The sequence below is a fragment of the Nicotiana sylvestris genome, chromosome 6 (assembly GCF_000393655.2).
Source record: "Nicotiana sylvestris chromosome 6, ASM39365v2, whole genome shotgun sequence".
Taxonomy (NCBI): Eukaryota; Viridiplantae; Streptophyta; class Magnoliopsida; order Solanales; family Solanaceae; genus Nicotiana; species Nicotiana sylvestris.
The window spans coordinates 125,898,992-125,917,209 of NC_091062.1; the positions used below are offsets into that span (position 1 = coordinate 125,898,992).

Below are 18,218 nucleotides of genomic sequence, written 5' to 3' on the forward strand. Positions count from 1 at the left end.
TAAGGGTAAACAATATAGCCAACAAAGGGGTCACACAACAGCTGCAGTTGATAAAGACGAGGAGATGGCGAAGATGAAGAGAGAAGTGGTTGCAGCCATGTGGGGGTAATCATACATGGCAAGCAAGAATGTTATATAGCAACTGTATAGATATAGAATATGGGAATAAAAGCTATTAAAGCCGTTATTAGTTGGTTAGGTACTGATTCTAATTTTATTGCTTCTATTAGCTTGATTAGAGCAGGAGGCTGTATTAGAATAGAGTAATGAGTTAGTTACTGTTTTCTTGTTGGTTGGCCTGGATGTAGCACCTTGAGACGGAGGTAGCAAACATAGGTGCTTGAGAGTTTGTAAACATTGATTGTTAATGGTAAATATTTCACATTTATTACAAAAAAATAAATAAAATACAATTACAATACAATAAATAAGTCTTACTCCAATATTAAAAAAAAAATTGGGATTTTTGCTGGGTTTACAAAAAGTTAAAAAGTAAAAGAGAAGGAACTAAACCTTCACATTAACCCAAAACCCAAAACAATAGCTCCATTCCCAGGTCTATTACCTCCGCCGTCGCAGCCGTGCACTACCGGAAAAAATGGACAAAGCCAAAAAGAAGAAGAAAAACCCAACCCCAGAAGTCCAATTTCGCTTAAACCTAGACAACTGTTCAAAAACCAAAGATCTTTCAACTGCCATCTCCTTATACGAATCTGCTCTTTCAACAATCCGCTTTTCCAATAACCACTTCAACTCTTTTCTTTATATCTGCTCCAACGCTGTTTCAGACCCATCAACGAAAAAACCCGCTATCGAATTCGGGTTTCGAATCTTTGATCATATGGTTTCGAGCAATGTAACCCCCAATGAGGCTACTGTCACGGCAGTTGCTAGGCTTGCGGCTGCAACTGATGATGGTGATAAAGCGTTTGAGTTAGCTAAAGGAATGGGGAATTGTGGGAAGTTAAGGACTTATGGGCCGGCTTTGTTTTGTTATTGTAAGATGGGTGAGGCTGATAAGGCCTATCAAGTTGAAGATCACATGAGGTCTATTGGGTTGCAACTTGAGGAAGCTGAGCTTGTTGGTTTGTTAAAAGTGAGTTCTTTCTTTGTTTCTATATTTTCCTAGTTATTGCTAATTAGCTAATTAATGAGCGTTTTGGTAATTTCATGTTGTAGTTTGTTTAGATGGTGGTTCAAGATATAGTCTTCTTGCACCATGCATTTTGTTTGTGGAAAAGACTAATAGTTACACTGATTGATGGTTCAATGAATTGTAATATGCAGATTTTTATTTTATGTTTGTACTTTTATCTTCCAAGTTATTACATATTGGAATAGATGGGCCTGAATAGAGCGGAATAGTTAAACATGATCCATATAGCTAATCCAGACTAGTTTTGCATTGCTTTGCATTTGACATTTGTCAAAACTTTTGTTCTATTGGTTTTGCTATCTATTAAGATCTCTGGGATAGTACTCAACTAAAAGAATGTACCATGTTTTTGTTTTGTGGGAAAGCGGAACTTATACACCGGTCAATAGTTTAGTAAGTTGTAATATGCTGATTTTTGTTTAACGTTTGTACTAACCTTCAAATTATTCGGTATAGGAATGAAATGGGGGCTAATAGAGCGGAATAGTTATAGGATTCATAATGCTGTCTCCAACTATTTGGGATTGAGGCATAGTTTGTTGATTGCACTTTTACCTTCTTTCAGGTGAGTGTGGAGAAAGAAAGGGAAGAGAAGGTCTATCAGTATTTACATAAACTGAGAATGTCAGTTAGGAGTGTAAGTGAGTCAGCAGCAGAAATCATACATAGTTGGTTTGGAGGGGAAGTGGCAGCTAAGGTGGGGTTATCCGACTGGGACATGGGTCAGGTGAAAGAAGCAATTTTACAAAATGGAGGGGGGTGGCACGGTCGTGGATGGCTTGGAAAGGGTAAATGGACTGTACAGAGGTCCCGAATAGCTCCAGATGGGAGGTGTCTAACTTGTCGAGAACAGTTGGTTTGTGTTGATATTGACAAAGCAGAGACAGAAAGATTTGCGGAGGCAGTCGCTTCTTTGGCTATGGAAAGGGAAGTTCATTCTAATTTTAAGGAATTTCAGGTGAGGAAGTTATTTTTTCTTTTTCTTTGTAAGTGATTTACCACAACGATTCTATTCAAATGTGACATATATGCTGTGTCTTTCACGTATTCTCTGAGTTTTCTCCTAACTTCTCAGGACTGGTTGGAACAGCATTCAGAATATGATGCTGTGGTGGATGCAGCAAATGTTGGGCTCTATCAGCAGAACTTTGCTGAGGGTGGATTTAGTATTGCACAGGTTGTAATTATTAAGTTTGCTATTTACTGACATTTCATTTGGTTCTTCAATTTAATGTTTTTAAAACAGCATTTTGACTCATATTCCATCATGTATTGCAATAGAGCAGCTTGTTACTGTTGTGAAAGAATTGCATAGCAGAAGCAACAAGTGGCCACTGGTTGTATTACATAAGAAGCGTCTTCGCGCACTTCTTCAGAATGCTTGCTATAGAGAGTTGCTTGAAGAGTGGATAAATGAAAAAGTACTTTATGGAACACCCTTTGGATCCAATGATGACTGGTAAAAGCCCAAGACTTTATGACCTCTCTTCTCCCCTCTTCACTAGGTTTGTTTTAAAATATTCTAATGATCAACGAAAAGTTGAATTTAGCAATTTTATATCACATTGATTTCCTTCACCTTTTTACATTGTTGAGACCTCTTGTAGTCCTCATTTGTCTAGCTTTTCTTGTGCCTCCTGTGATAATATGCAATACTTAGTTTTTTACCTGGGAATTGAGAAAATACCTTGTTTCTTCTTGTCCATTTGATTGTTGTATATTATTTTCCTATAGCATTCTCAGTAAATCTACTTTATATATGGTGTACGGAACTTGAATTTGTTTGTATGGTAATATTTACAGTTATTACCACCAAAAAAAAAACCCTATGCTATCTGACGTACTGCAATATGATATAGGTACTGGCTTTATGCAGCAGTGAAACGTAAGTGTTTGCTCCTGACAAATGATGAAATGAGAGATCACATTTTTGAGCTCCTGGGCAGTAGCTTTTTTGCCATATGGAAAGAAAGACATCAGGTTCAATTGCTTAGAGAATTTATTTTTCCAAATATTAATTTCATTCTTTACAGTCATTTTATGTTTTTAATGGATTCTTAAAAGTTAATTTATGTCCTGTAACTTTTGTATTCATATTTTTCCTTCAATTGAGATCCATTGTTCAGATGATAGATTGAATGTGAAAATTGATAGGATTTGGATGATGTACTCATTATATTTTATTTTCTTCTTCTTCTTTTGGAATAATGCTATCAATTGATATGTAATAGACAGGCTTTAAATCCCTTGTGTTCTTGGATTAAAAATTCTATCAGGTTATTAGATTCATCTCAAGCCCTTCAATGGCAGAAACAATTGGTTGTCTATTGTTTCAGGGACAAATGAAATCAATCAGAAAATTTATTTCTTGGTGCCTTGCATTTCCGTTTTTCCTCTTCATCGAAAATGTTAAGTTTATGTAATTCATCATGGTAGATCAAGTCAACAAAGAGCTTTATTCAGTGGCATGATTAAGCTATAGGAAGACATTAGTTATTTGATCCAATTAATTTTGATCCATATTTATTGTGCAAAAGCTGGTCTGGACACCGCCTCGATAAGAAAAAACTCGATGTAAATTGGTCTATTAACTTGTGATCTTATGCCGGTCATGCTGTTGATGTTCCTGTGAGTTGCAATCCTTGTTTCAGTATTATTTTATCTCATTAATCAACCAACCTAAACTAAATTAGTTCCTCTCTATCTTCACTATCACCCTTTTGGATGGATTGAACCAAATTTGGCTTGATATGAAGTATGTGAATACTTGATCCTCGTAAGTTTTGTAATGGGCCATTGACAATATGGATGAGGGTCAGTTATGGTCTTACCTATGTTATAAAGACTTCAAAAAATGTTCAGGCACTCATTCATTTATTTATGACTATTTTATGTTAGTCCATCTCTATCTTGGCTATCTCTTTCTTTCAAAATTTGTCTGTTTTATGCTATGATTCTTATAATTAGTGGGTATTTGATTAGATGATGTTTCATAATTATGATAATGTGACGCTCTGTTTCTCTGGGAAAAAAATAAATTATTTTGACAAGTTGATGTGTCTTGGTAATTTTGTAGGTCAAGTACACTTTTGTTAAAGGGGAACCTAAGCTTCTGATGCCACCCACATATTCTGTTGTCATTCAGGTATTCTATCTTGTTCTCATTTGCTATTAAACTGTGTTCTTTCCTTGACTGATGTTTCTTGTTCTTTATACATAGTAATCTATACAAAGGTGACTGTCAGCATCTCAATTATGTCTTTTATTCGTGTCTCCTATTTTTCACTTAATGTTAAATATACATTTTCTTTTATTTTCCCGGTGTCTAGGGAAAGAGAATAAACGCAGCAAGCTGGGTTTCATCTCATTCTTAAGGCCAGATGACAAACTAAGAGAAATATCTATTTGTTATAGATATAGGCTCTCAGTGCCCATGATCCAGCTAACTTTATTAACATGATTTATGCTTATTGGAGTGGTTTAAAAGGGGTAATGTAGATGAATTTATACAGTTTTCTCGTGTCTTTATAAAAAAATATAAAAATGAAGGGGAGCTTTGGAACAGTGGTAAAGTTGTCTCCGTGTGACTTATAGGTCACGGGTTCGAGCCGTGGAATCAACTACTGATGCTTGCAGGTGGCTGCCTACATTACATCCCTTGGTGGACAGCCCTTCCCCGGATCCTGTGTGAACGTGGGATGCTTCATGCACCAGGCTGCCTTTTTATAATAAAAGAAAAAATGTGACGTATTTCTTTGTTGCCGAGTGGTGAGTTGAGATGATCAATATGTCTTTAAATATTGAGACCTACCTAAGTGCATTAATACTTCTATCAATTCTTGCGGAGTTTGATCTCTTACCTTAACTTGCATCTTATACTATATTGGATGACAATTTCTGGATGACATAACTTAATATTGTATGGATTGGTAATGAAAAATGATCTATTATGACCTATTGATTAATTTCTAGTTTTACTTCACGAGCAGTTAGCTCAAGTTATTTAGTAGTATATTTTTCTATCTATATTTTGAGTTTCCAATTAATGTAATAATGTTCCGGTATTGTTAGTCTTTGGATTTTTACATCTCATATATTATTTTATGTCTATCTCAGGAATCCGAGAATGGATCATGGCATGTGCCTCTGTCAGGTGAAATTGCTGAGGAGTCTTCAAGGATATGGCTCTGCATCACCAGACAAGCTTCATGTGAATCCAACACTAAGCAGCATGCAAGTGTAGAAGCTTCCGAAGTTAGTGAACTTGTATGCAGTGATCAAATTGAAGACTCTTGCCATTCAGATAGTTTTGCAAGTCAGAATGGCTTAATTAGATGTTCTGGTTTGGCTGGTAAGAGGAAAGAGAGGTCTCCATCTCACTCCAGTCTACAATCTTGAAATTTGAAGGTGATGCCTTTTACCTTACCAACTGCATTGCATTATGGGTTCCCCAGTCACATCAACTCAACTGTTTCCTCACCAAGTTAACCCCCCCCCCCCAACAAATTAACGAACTGGGGGGAATTTATTTGTGTGCGTGTTCCTCAAATGAACTCAAAAGATTTGAAATTATGCATAATCCCTTGCATGGAATGCAGCTTCTGGTCAAGACTGTTGTACTAAACGTAATGTCAAAGCTGAAACATTAGCAGCATAAATGACTGGCAGGGGATACATCTCTTCAGCACCACTCGGGTTTTTTCCTAATACAAATGGATTCTTCAGTTTCTGCAAATTTGTGTTGGCATCTTAAGTTTATCTCTGTCGACGTTGGTAATCAGTTTCTGCAAATTTGTGTTGGCATCTGAAGTTTTTCTCCATCGAGGTTGGTAATCCTTTGCAAGATGCAAGGAGCTTGATGTTCTTCAAGAGGTTGCACACTTGTATGTTTAAGGAAGTAGATGTTTTTGAAGAGTCGCAGACCTACATATTTAAGTATTTACACTCATTATAACCGAATTTTCCGGGGTTTTATCTTGTTATTACCTTTTCTTTGAAATGCTAACATGCAAAAGGCTTTGATTATCCTAGTTTACGTCTTACCAGAAAAGTAATTCGGACATAGTTTCCTTCTTAGCATATTATATAAAATGGAGTGGAGAGAATATTTGGGCAAACATAGAAAAGGAGAGAGAAACTCTGACTTGGGAAATGTGCAATTTTACTTCTCTTTCCGATGGCCATAGCCGACCCCTTTTCCAATTGATTTTTTCTTCATGGATAAGAAGATTTCCTTCTCGGCACGAGGGAAATCTTTTGATATAATAATCACTAACTTGAATGTTAACAGATGGTTCTTATTAGTAGAAAGCAGCCGATGCTTCACAAGCAGCCTAAAGATCGACGAGGATAATCTCAAATGGGTCTGCAAGCAGCTTGAACAAGCTTCAATGGGTACCTGTGATTTATGCAGACGTTGGGGGCGAAAGATTCAAGCTTACACCTATAGAGTATATCAGAACTTCAATCGCTATGGTCGTTTTGTAAGGATTGAAGCATGGCTAGGGGATAAGAAATCATGGGTGATAATTCCAGAAGAGGGGTATAATACTGGATGGAGAGATATAGCAGGAAAAATTCTGCAAATTTTGGGTAATCATTGCATCACCATACATCGTCGCACTAAGCCAGAAGTATCATACTTTGAAGCTGCTAGCAAGGAAGATTGGACAGAACAAGGTTCAAGAGGGAAAGCTGTGGTGGAGGATAATATGGTCAAAATTATACCAGAAGCAAGCAACAACACTCAAATTTTTTTGTCTACTGTCCTAATTGGTACTCTCAACGACCCATTCAGTCCTTTACCATCACCAGAGGTGTTACGGAACTGGTTCGTTAAGAGATGGAAAGTCACAGCAGGAATCAGTGTAACAAGTCTAACCCACAATCAATTCTTTTTTCGGCTGCCATCACAACAGGACGCCGAGAGAGTTAAAGCAGGAGAGTGGTTTTGGAATGGAAGAAAATTATCACTTAAATGGTGGTCGCCGGTGACTGGGTCTAACATGGCAAAGCCACGCTCAATCAAAAATGGGTTAGAGCCTTTGGTATCCCCGTTACATGTCTGGTCAGAAAGCACCTTTCGGTCTATCGGGGAATTATGTGGAGGCTTTGTTGGAATTAACATGGATACAAAATCAAGAACCAATTTGATATGGGCACGAATCTACGTGAAAGAATCGCTGTTAGAGATTCCAAGCAAGGTGGAGGTAGAAGTGGGTGATTGGAGATATGAAATAGCAATCTTACCAGAGGGAAAGGACATCTCGAACCCTACCAAACCTATTGTCAAGTCTGTTGACAAGCATGTGGAGGATCATGTGAGGATCAGACCTAGCAGGGATTCAAAATTGATGGACAACTTTTGCAAAGAACCGATGCCGATTCAATTTTCATTTAAGCCGAATAATGCTGGGCCTTTGGGTACGAAAAGTTTGGACCAGGCATACTATTCTAAAAGTCCAAAAAACAGGGGAAAGGGAAAGGAGAAATTTGTTTATAAAAGGCCCAAACAAATTTGGAAATATAAAGGCCCAATTACCACTACACCAACCCATAACTAACCTATTATATACCCACTCCTCATATCAATCCTCGTCAAGTTTTCACCAACCAAAAGATACAGAACAACACTTAGAAGCGGATGATGAAACAGAGGAAAGGAGTTACCCTCTTCTTCTACCTGGGCCAACTATGGGGATCACTTCACCATTGGTAAGTGACTGATTCTGCTCATTCTTCTCTCTATTTCAGCGACTCTCCATCTCTCCCATGGTACGACTCTGTAGACTAAAGAATTCAGAATCCTTTTAATTGAAATATCCAAGTGGACTAAATTGGTGATGGGGAAAGCATGCAAGGTGTTTGGAATTAACGTAAAGGGTTTTGAGCATGAAATCTTCGACATGATTATGAGAATGGAACAAAGAAGACAAGAACAACTGGTAATCAATAAAGCAAGGGATAAGTGCAAGCAAACAAAGAAGACGAAGGGAGAAACTGAAGTCAAGAGATTGATCATCTGCTCAGTTGAATTATGATGGGGTTGAGAAGAAGAACATGGGTAGGAAATACCAATAGATTTTGAGTTGGAACATAAGGGGGTTGAATAACAATGGGAAGAGGGACACTCTTAAATCATTAATCAGTGAGTGGAAACCAGATGTTCTCTGTTTTCAAGAAACTAAATTAGAAGAGTGGAACAGATTCTTAGCCAGGCAGATTTGGGGAAACAGATGGGTTGATTGGGCTGAACTCAAAGCCAATGGTACTAGGGGTGGGATCATCATCATGTGGGATAAAAGATAGTGGAATTGCTCTCAAATACAGCAGGGGATTTACTCTCTCTCTTGTATGTTGGAAAGTCTAAATGAGGTTTTCTGTTGGTGCTTTACATGCGTCTATGGGCCCCACACTAACATTGAAAGGGAAGAGTTGTGGAATGAACTTGGAGCCATAAGAGGGATTTGGCCTGATTAATGGGTGATATGGGGTAATTTTAATGTATGTAGATTCGAAAATGAGAGACTAAATTGTGTGAGAAGATCCGGGGCCATGCAAAAATTTTCAAATGTAATTCAGGATCTTTGCTTGGTGGATCTTCCTTTGCAGGGGGCTTTTTACACATGGACTGGAGGGGAGGACACCATTCAAGCATCTAGAATAGATAGATTTTTTATCTCAAATGAATGGAATGATTCCTTCAGCAAAATCAATCAGATTGCTCTCCCTAATGTCATCTCTAATCACATTCCACTCATGCTAGAATGTGGTGACTGGAACACTAACCTTTCTTACTTTAAATTTAAGAACATGTGGTTGGGGATGGAGGGCTTCATGGATAAAGTCAAGGCATCGTGGCAGAGCTATGACGTTAATGGCAATCCCGACTTTATTCTTACACAAAAATTCTAGCTACTCAAAAAAGATCTTACCATCTGGAATAAGGAGGAATTGGGATTGATAGGGCTTAAGAAAAGAAAAGCACTAGAAGACCTTCTCACGTTGCAACAGAACACTGAAGGTAGAAATGGCCAAAGCAGAAGAAGTATCATGAAGGCAAAAATCAAGATGCATGTGGCTCAAAGAAGGCGATAGGAACACAAAGTTTTTTCAGAAAAATGGCTAATTCCAACAGAAGATCAAATGGAATTGACAGACTCAAAGTAGGGGATGAAATTATAGAAGACAAAGGTCTCATCAAGGGTGAAATTCTTAGTTTCTATCAGCAACTCTACACAGAAAATGAGAATTGGAGACCTACAACAAGGTTTGATGATGTTGCAACAATCACAGGGGAAGAAAAAGTGTGGCTGGAGAGAACATTTACAGAAGAGGAGGTTATATCAGTCATTAAAGAGTGTGCTCCAGACAAAGCTCCCGGTCCAGATGGTTACACCATGGCATTTTATCAGAAATCATGGGAGATAATTAAAGAAGATATTATGGGAGCACTCCAACACTTTCACCAGAATGACCAGATGGCCAGGTCATGCAACACCTCTTTTATTGCACTGATTCCCAAGAAGAAAGGTGCAATAGAAAGGACTATAGACCTATCAGCTTAATTGAAAGTGTATACAAGATTGCCTCCAAAATCCTAGCAGAAAGGCTGAAAAGAGTGATTGGGAAGCTTGTCTCAGGGCATCAAAATGCATTCATCAAAACAAGACAAATCACTGATGTTGCACTAATTGCTAATGAGGCACTAGACTGGAGACAAAAATCAGGGAAGCCACGTCTCCTTTTCAAACTTGATATTGAAAAGGCCTTTGACCAGCTAAACTGGTCTTACCTATTCAATATACTTAGGAAGATGGGGTTTGGTGCAGGTTGGATCAGGTGGATCAAGTTTTGTGTAACAACTGTGAAGTGTTCAGTCCTTGTTAATGGAGGTCCTATTGGTTCTTCTCCTCACAGAAAGGATTGAGACAAGGGGATCATCTCTCACCCTTTTTGTTCATTTTGGCAATGGAAGGCCTTAGCAAAATGCTTGACAAAGCAAACCAAATACACTGGTTGGAGGGTTTCAAGGTGGAAAGTTCTGTTGGGAACTCAATTAGTGTCTCTCATCTCTTGTATGCAAATGACACGCTTATTTTCTGTGGAGCTGATAGGTCGCAAGTGCTCTATCTTAACCTCACACTCATGATTTTTGAAGCTATATCCGGCCTCCACATGAACAGATTGAAGAGCACTATTTACCCCGTAAACACAGTCCCAAATATGGAGGAGCTAGCAGAGCTAATGGGTTGCAATGTGGGATCTTTTCCCACAACATAATTGGGTCTACCACTTGGAGCCAAAGTCAAGTCACCAGATATCTGGAATGAGATAGTAGAGAAATTTGAAAAAAGGCTTGAAACTTGGCAAATACAGTATCTTTCACTAGGGGCAGAATAACACTCGTTAACAGTGTCCTGGACAACCTACCAATATACTTCATGTCCCTATTTCCAATACCAGCCAGGGTGCAGAAAAGGCTAGACAAAATTAGAATAAACTCAGTGGGAAGGGAATGGTCAAAACAACAAATTTCATCTGGTGAAATGGCCAAGAGTGATTCTGCCAAAGGAGCATGGAGGATTGGGCATAAAAGACCTAGCATTGCACAACAAGAGCATTCTAATGAAGTGACATTGGAGGTACAACATTGAGAACACTGTGATGTGGAAAGATGTGATCATGGCAAAGTATGAGGTGTGGAGTCAATGGTGCACCAAACAGAGCAGGTTACCACATGACACTGGTCCCTAGAAGCATATCTCAAGCCTACGAGGTGAATTCCAACTCAACTGTTCGATAAAGCTAGGCAATGGAGCACATGTATCATTCTGGAAGGATAAGTGGTTAGAGAACCAGACTCTGAAAGAAGACTACCCAAATTTATATCTCATAGCTAGCAATCAAAACTCCACAGTGGGTCAAATATGGCACAACAACTCATGGGACCTACAAACAAGGAGAAACTTACAATATGGCACAAAAACTCATGGGACCTACAAACAAGGAGAAACTTACAGGACTGGGAGCTAAACGACTATCTGGAGCTTCAATCTAAGCTAGCAGGGGTCTCTATCAAACCTCAGGAGAGAGACAAACTATTATGGGATGGCCAACATGATGGGATATAGACGGTAAAGAAAGGTTATGCACATTTGTGCTCGAACAAGGTGTTGATTGACAACTGGCCATGGAAACTCATCTGGATAACTAAACTTCCACCTAAAGTAATTGGCTTCACTTGTATAACCTTATATGAAGCATGTCTCACTCAAGATAATCTAAGTTGAAGAAACATCTACATAGTGAATAGGTGCTACATGTGTTAGATGAAGGCAGAGAGTGTGAGGCATCTTTTTCTCCCTTGTGCAGTTGCAGCAGATTTGTGGAGTATGTTTTTCTCAATTTTTGGACTAGCCTGGGTCATGCCTAATAGTATTAAAGAGGCCTACGAAAGCTGGTGCTCTTGGAGAGTTGGCAAATCTATCAAAAAAACTTGGCTTTTGGTCCCCGCTTCTAAAAGGAATATCAGATGTTTTGATGGGATATCGACTCCAAACCATGCTCTTAAAGCTAAATGTTTATTGAACCTTTTTACTTGGCTTAATCAGACACCTGTATCTAGTTGTGATCATTTTTTGACTGTGTCTGCCTTTTAGTTTTAACATAGGTTTATTTTTGTTTTGTTTATGAGCAGACACACTCTATTTACTAGTACTCTCTTTTGCTATGCATCTTCTTGATGCTTTTAATGAAATTCTTACTTCATCAAAAAAATACGAAATGGATACATTTAATTGAAAGTGATAAGTATCATCAGCAAAGGAGACCTGGTACACTTTCACGCCTTATCAATTAAACCATCAAAGTAGAAACATAAATTGTTTAAAGTGGTAAACAATTCCCCCCCCCCCCCCCTGCTTTAATCACTTAAATACATATTTTACCACACCAGGTACGTGAGTGTTCATAAAATAATCTTCCCAGTTGATGCTCTTGGGATCAAAATTGATCACGTCCATTTCAATACCAGCCTCCTTCGCTTCTCTACGTAATTTTTCTGTGTTCATGTCATCAAATCTGTCATAAAATTTCCAACATTATTACGTATTAGCTTCGATCATACAACTCAATGCAGAGAGAGATCTTGATTAAAGAAAAGATGAGTTTAACTTCTATAGACGGACTCTTTATACAAATTTAGACCGTATAAAGATATGTATTTACTTACATTCCTTTGAAGAATAAATAGGGCCCGTAAAGATCTATCAACCGCATCACAAAATTGATTTTCCGGTGAAGCTCCAAACATTTGCCTTGAAAGTATTGGCAGAGTGTTGTATTCACTATTTCTAATACCTGTATATATATTAGATGGATAATTTCAAATACTAATTACAAAGAATTATACCATTTAGTTTTGTTATTCATTTAGGTCTAGCTCTTTGGCATAAGTGAAAAGTGAAACCAAACCTTCAAAGGAAGCAAGTAATGAAGAGCCATATATCTGTGAAAGCTATCCATTGTACTCAAAACAGTAACTTTTCCAACAATGACTGGTTTTCCATCCTTGTTAATCCATGGATTCGCTCTGAAGTAACGCAATCCATAGTCCTGAAGACTAATGAAATCTATAGGATTTGACACTGACGATCCGACCTGGTATATTATTTGACTTCCTCTTTCGTTCGCATGAGCCATCATGCTTACTATCATTGCATTCACCACCATATCTGCTGGAATCTGCCAATAATATACCACACCCATTGACCCCTCTATAAATTAAAGTCGAGCATCATACGAAAAATCATTATCTTCGTTGAAATATATATATAGCTTTAATACTTACTACGTCAATAACGGCTTTAGGGTCGCCGAGGAAGCATGTTAGTCTTCCTTTACCATATCCAACTGCTAAACTATCAATAGTTCTGCATGCCCCAAAGAAGACCAGGAAAAGCACCAATTATATATATATATATATATATATATATATATATATATATATATATATATATATATATATATATATATATATATAACAGCTCATGAAATTTTTTCGTTCAGGTTTCAACAAATAAAATAAAAAATAGGTGGAGTATTGATCGATATTTATATACCTTATACCCTCAACCCAACCAGGGAAAGGCTCTTGGAAGGTACTAGTAATTATAGTAGGACGAAGGATTACAAGAGGTATGTCTTCTTTCAAGTTTCCCAATAGCATCTCTCCCATTGCTTTTGTGAATACATAGGTATTGGGCCATCCATACTTTCTTGCTCTTCACAAATCAAGGTCAAGACAATATATATTAGTGAAATCATACTCTAGTTTGATGTTATCATTATCTGTGCTGGTGGGAGGTAGCAGGTACTCCGTGCAATTAGTCGAGGTACGCACAAACTGACCCGATATTTCTGATGTTGTGTGTTTATGTTAATTTAAGGGAAGATACCTTTCAAGGCCAAGCTCCTTCATGGCTGAAGTAATAGATTGTTCAGAAGAACCCTCAGCTTTGAGTTGTTTCAATGTTTCCTCCATAACTTTGTTCTCTGTATCAATATCTAGTCCTGATGTACCGTTCAGGGTCTCCCCTAAGTTATAGGGCGTCTCCAATATCAAACCTGCCTTCTCCCCAGATACAAATGCTATAGAATATTACAAATGTAATTACTTTTAATTTCCTTCTCCTTGAAATAAAATCAATATATATAGTAGATTAACTAGTTTCTAGGTTTATCAATTAGAAATGTTCATCATTTGTTTTCAGAAAGAAAGTCATAACACTAGCAGACTCGAGAATTAAGAATTGAAAGAGGTAAGGTACCTACCGTATTCCTCTCTCTTGCATATATTCTTTTACTTATTGGAATTTCATAAACAAGTACTCAATGCCATAATCCATTAATACCTTTTAAAGGAAAAGTAAAAAAAGTACAAAAGCCTTAATATCCTAAATGCAATATACTTCGATTTTGTTGTGGTCTGGATGATATTAATCAATATTAAAGGATAAACATAACAAAAAGTAAGAGGAGAAAATACTATAGGACTAAAGACAATGAGGTGGAAGGTACCAACCAGTTGACACGTGAAGAAGAACCTTTAATTTACTACACTTTTTGGCAAAGTCGAGTACGAATATAGCTCCAAACGTATTGAGATCCAATGCCACATCGTATCTGAGAATTGAAAACTATTTGTATAAGACTAATTCACATAGTATAATTTAATTTGCTTTGGCTGTAAACTTGTAAATCTTTTTACTGCTGGTTATCCGCCTTATTTTTTAGACAATTAATTTCATTTATTATGAACATTACATGTCTCATTTTTTAAGTATTCTGATAATGTAAAAATCTTTCACACTATCAAGGTATAAATTAAACTGACCTGAATTTGAAATAAGTAAAACTAAAAGAATTTGGTAGTACGTACGTACCTTTCATCAAAATTGGTAGTCGCAGCTATGTTAACAATAACATCTACTTCCCTCCACATTTCCTCCACCAAATTAGGGTCTTTCACCCCCAACTTCTCACATGTGATATCACCAGCTATAATCGTGGCCTTTTCTGAGATAAACGTATTCAAATTTGCCCCATATTTTTCCCTTAGAAGCTTGAACAAGTCCTTTGCCACAGCCTGTTAATTAAAAGATGGAATTTATCGATGTACAAAAAGTTGTGAAAAGATATTTACTATAGTTATTGTATTCGGGATTTTCATTAAGAAATTCAAAAACTAAAGAAGTAAACACATAAAGAAGCCAAATGGATTCACTATCTACTATATATACATAAAATTAATTTTGACCCTCTATATAAAATATATTTTTCAAGCGAAGGAATTCTGCTTGTGCCGCCTAGCTCCGCCCCTAATTGTATCATGTGCTTTTAGTAATAGAACCCATGCTCTCATACCATACTATATGTGTTCTATTTACTAACGGACTAACCTTTTAAAGAAATAGGTATTTCCCACTCATTTATGAATGTTTGCAAGGCAAAGGGAGTAAGAAAATATATATGGGAAGTAATTAATTCGTGAAATAGGCCCTCAAAAGAAGAAATTGACTTAATGATGAGTGGTGTGATATGTACTCTCCGGAAATAATGTCATAAACGGAATGAATTTATATGGTAAAAATAGCACGAGCTAGCTAGTTTTCGGACAGGCCATTCAAAAATAGCCAGCGTTTGCAAAGTTATTAAAAAATAGTCACTATTTTGCTGCAACACGGAAAGTTCCAGCATAATATACTGGAGATTGGTGCACCCGTGTATGAACTTCCAGCATATTATGCTGGACCGGTATATTATACTGGAACTTATACTGGAGTTCCAATATATTATACTGAAATTTCAATATATTATACTGGAGTATTTTTCCGGATTTTGAACAGTGTTTTCGTTCAGATTTATCTTTACATGAAAAGTGGCTAAATTTCGATTACTTTTGAAACGGTGGCTATTTTTAAATGACCATTTCTAAATCTGGCTATTTTTGAATTTCTCCTATTTATATGTTGTTAGCTATTGTTGGCCCAACAAGATTAAGCAGAAGGATGAAAAAGAAGATTTTTAAAAGTTAAACAACCAAATATGGACATGAGTTCGTACAAAATAAAACATATCTTCTTTTTACTGCTCATTTTTCAACAGAATCATATTCTGCACTTGGACTTGAGTTAGTACAAAAGTAACTTATTTTTGTCTAATTTGATTCTTTACTTCTCTCCCTCCCTAAAGAAAAGAATAAGTTTTTCCTATGTTTTAGGTTTTTCATCTCGCATTAATCATGATTTTCTTTAAAAAAGAATTGTATGTTGGAGAGAAGAATGATACCATTCTTGTGAAAAATTTCAACGACCTCAACTTAGATTATATTCTTCCGGGTTAAAAGTCCCACATTAGTTGAGGATATGGGCTATTGTTTCAAGGTATATTTTCTTAACATGGTATTAATGTCAAAGCCATCCCTGTTCTTAGTTTATTCAATATTGAATCCTCATATTGTCCACACTTCAATCTCCAAATGTCAAAATTTGGACGTGCGAGGTAGGCGATAGTATCTTATATTTGTTGAGCGTATGAGATATGATTTCCTTATATGATCATGGACAATCTTTTTGACTTTATAAATTTACTTTTGAGGTGGAGTTAGACGGAAGAAATCATCTGATAGCAATTTTTTTTTTTTCATGTAAAACTAAAGAACAAATTAAAGAGAAAGAAATTTTCGTTTTTCAAAGACGGGATGGAGAACATTTTCAGTAGCTTATACCTCAGTATTGAAACGCTGCAAAGCTGCCTTGTTATCTTTAGCTCTTAAAAGCAGATAGAGCTTCTTCACATTTGGTTGTACTCTGAGTATCTTCTCCACAAAAACTACAACCAAAAAAAAAAAAAAAAAAATTTAAATACACCATATATATTAAGAGAATCACAAGAGAGGGACACAGAGGAGATGCAGCTTAATAAAACTACTTTTTGCAAGAAAGCCAGTGGCACCGGTAACAAGAATGGTTCTGTTCTCAAGAAACTTAACACTTGTTAACTCCATTGTAGTAACTCAGGCGAAAGATAATAGTAGAGAAGAGAAAGACAAGAAAACACTTAATATTGTGTACGTAGCAAGGATAGTAGAATTAGCCAGGAGAAAACCACAATAAGACTAAAGAACTGGGGTGGCATTTATTTTATATACTGTAAATGGGATTGAGTACACGCAAGTTGTTGATATTTTCTATGGTAGATTGAAAAAGTAATGCTATCAGAATTACTTATTTTATTATTTTTTCCTTGTGACACTGAAGTTTCATATCAAGACATGAATGGTCAGGGGATACTCAACTTTTTATAAATGCTCTTTCATTTGGTTTGACTTTTCTTATCCTCTTTTCTTTCCCTTGGTTCTTTCTATTTTTGTTGCATGCGAAAGGTCATCTACATATACATGCAATTCTAAAGAAAAGAAACCTATGTGGCAAAACTCTCTAAAGATTTGGTAAGAGAAGGTTTTACCTATATAACTATATATTATTGGTTTATACTTGGTCTAACCTACCATTTTTACTGAAATAGAATACTCCATTACTTTTTAAAAATAAAATATATTCTAAAGAAATTAAAAAGAAACATTTTACTAGTATCCTTATGTATTGGAATTAATTAGCTTCTATCAAATGCGGATTCAGGATTAACGTTCTTACATTAATTCGTCCTTTTGAAATTATGAGTTCGAATTTCATATATATTTTTAATATTTTAGTAATTTCTTATATACTTTTTAATGTTCGATGTTAAAACTACCGAGTTTAATCCATCGTGCGATTAGTCTGGTTGTCTTACAACAGCATCAACAACAATAACTCAGTAAAATACCACAAAGTGAGGTCTGGGGAGGGTAGTGTCTACGGAGACCTTACTACCCCGATGGGGCAGAGAGACTGTTTTCGATAGACCCTCAGCTCAGGAAGACGGAAAGAAAACAAGAAGAGACAATGTATCAGTATCGTCAACAGAAACCATAGAAATAGTAACAGCATCATAAAAATCATAAAGTAGATGACATGCAATAACAATAACCAATAATTAAGGCGCGGAGCTATGAAAAACAGAAAGGATAGTGTGAACACAACATTAACCACTATATGTCTAAGATCAACCCTATCAAACCAGCCTCACCCCCAGAATGAAGTAGAAAAAGCTCGACTACCCCCTATCCTACAATCCTAATGCTCGACTTCCAGACCTTCCTATCAAAGGCCATGTCCTCGAAAAGCTGCATTCGTGCCATGTCCTGCTTGATCACCTTTCCCCAATACTACTTAGGTCGCCCTCTACCTCTTCGTGTACACACCAAAGCCGACCGCTCACACCTCCTCACCAGAGCATTAAGGGTTCTCCTCCGCACGTGTCCGAACCATCTGAGCCTCGCTTCTCGCATCTTGTCATCTACAGGAGCCACACTGTCACGATCCAAACTTCCCTCCGAGACATGTCGTGACGGCACCGAGTCTCTACGACTAGGTAAGCCTAACAAATTGCGGAAAAA

At 36.9% G+C, this 18,218-nt stretch overlaps 3 protein-coding genes across 8 annotated transcripts; 2 read left to right on the forward strand and 1 right to left on the reverse strand.

Annotated features, from left to right (window-relative positions):
- The first annotated feature begins 455 nt into the window (after positions 1 to 455).
- LOC104237359 (proteinaceous RNase P 2) lies at positions 456 to 11,915 on the forward strand. 6 transcript variants are annotated; one of them, XM_009791495.2, is made up of 8 exons: positions 457 to 1,096; positions 1,722 to 2,114; positions 2,232 to 2,333; positions 2,443 to 2,615; positions 3,016 to 3,136; positions 4,233 to 4,301; positions 5,273 to 5,563; positions 11,531 to 11,915. In XM_009791495.2, exons 1-7 carry the CDS (start codon positions 599 to 601, stop codon positions 5,552 to 5,554), a joined length of 1,638 nt encoding a protein of 545 aa, XP_009789797.1. In that variant the 5' UTR covers positions 457 to 598; the 3' UTR covers positions 5,555 to 5,563; positions 11,531 to 11,915. The 6 variants fall into 6 exon arrangements, with proteins under 6 accessions (XP_070003618.1, XP_009789797.1, XP_009789796.1 ...); XM_009791494.2 differs by lacking the exon at positions 11,531 to 11,915 and adding an exon at positions 5,755 to 6,143; XM_070147517.1 differs by lacking the exon at positions 11,531 to 11,915 and having other exon boundaries at positions 456 to 1,096; positions 2,247 to 2,333; positions 5,273 to 6,143.
- LOC138871231 (uncharacterized) lies at positions 10,127 to 10,438 on the forward strand. The gene has a single exon (XM_070149100.1). It carries the CDS (start codon positions 10,127 to 10,129, stop codon positions 10,436 to 10,438), a length of 312 nt encoding a protein of 103 aa, XP_070005201.1.
- Positions 11,916 to 12,026: 111 nt separating the features above from the next.
- On the reverse strand, positions 12,027 to 16,811 carry LOC104237358 (alcohol-forming fatty acyl-CoA reductase-like). The gene is made up of 10 exons (XM_009791491.2): positions 16,649 to 16,811; positions 16,446 to 16,549; positions 14,602 to 14,804; positions 14,241 to 14,341; positions 13,615 to 13,807; positions 13,279 to 13,440; positions 13,008 to 13,089; positions 12,632 to 12,901; positions 12,390 to 12,517; positions 12,027 to 12,238 (listed from the first exon to the last, which is right to left on the reverse strand). The coding sequence occupies exons 1-10, from the start codon at positions 16,722 to 16,724 to the stop codon at positions 12,085 to 12,087; spliced, it is 1,473 nt and encodes a 490-aa protein (XP_009789793.1). The 5' UTR covers positions 16,725 to 16,811; the 3' UTR covers positions 12,027 to 12,084.
- Between the last annotated feature and the right edge of the window lie 1,407 nt (positions 16,812 to 18,218).

Bases quoted from the DNA above. Each gene is read 5' to 3' on its own strand.
- LOC104237359 (XM_009791495.2), top strand. From the start codon at position 599: ATGGACAAAGCCAAAAAGAAGAAGAAAAACCCAACCCCAGAAGTCCAA. The intron at 2,115-2,231 runs GTGAGGAAGTTA...CTAACTTCTCAG, and splicing joins CTAATTTTAAGGAATTTCAG to GACTGGTTGGAACAGCATTC. The intron at 4,302-5,272 runs GTATTCTATCTT...TGTCTATCTCAG, and splicing joins CATATTCTGTTGTCATTCAG to GAATCCGAGAATGGATCATG.
- LOC138871231 (XM_070149100.1), top strand. From the start codon at position 10,127: ATGGAAGGCCTTAGCAAAATGCTTGACAAAGCAAACCAAATACACTGG.
- LOC104237358 (XM_009791491.2), bottom strand. From the start codon at position 16,724: ATGGAGTTAACAAGTGTTAAGTTTCTTGAGAACAGAACCATTCTTGTT. The intron at 14,342-14,601 runs GTACGTACGTAC...TTCAATTCTCAG, and splicing joins ACTACCAATTTTGATGAAAG to ATACGATGTGGCATTGGATC. The intron at 13,808-14,240 runs GTTGGTACCTTC...AATATTCTATAG, and splicing joins TCTTCTTCACGTGTCAACTG to CATTTGTATCTGGGGAGAAG.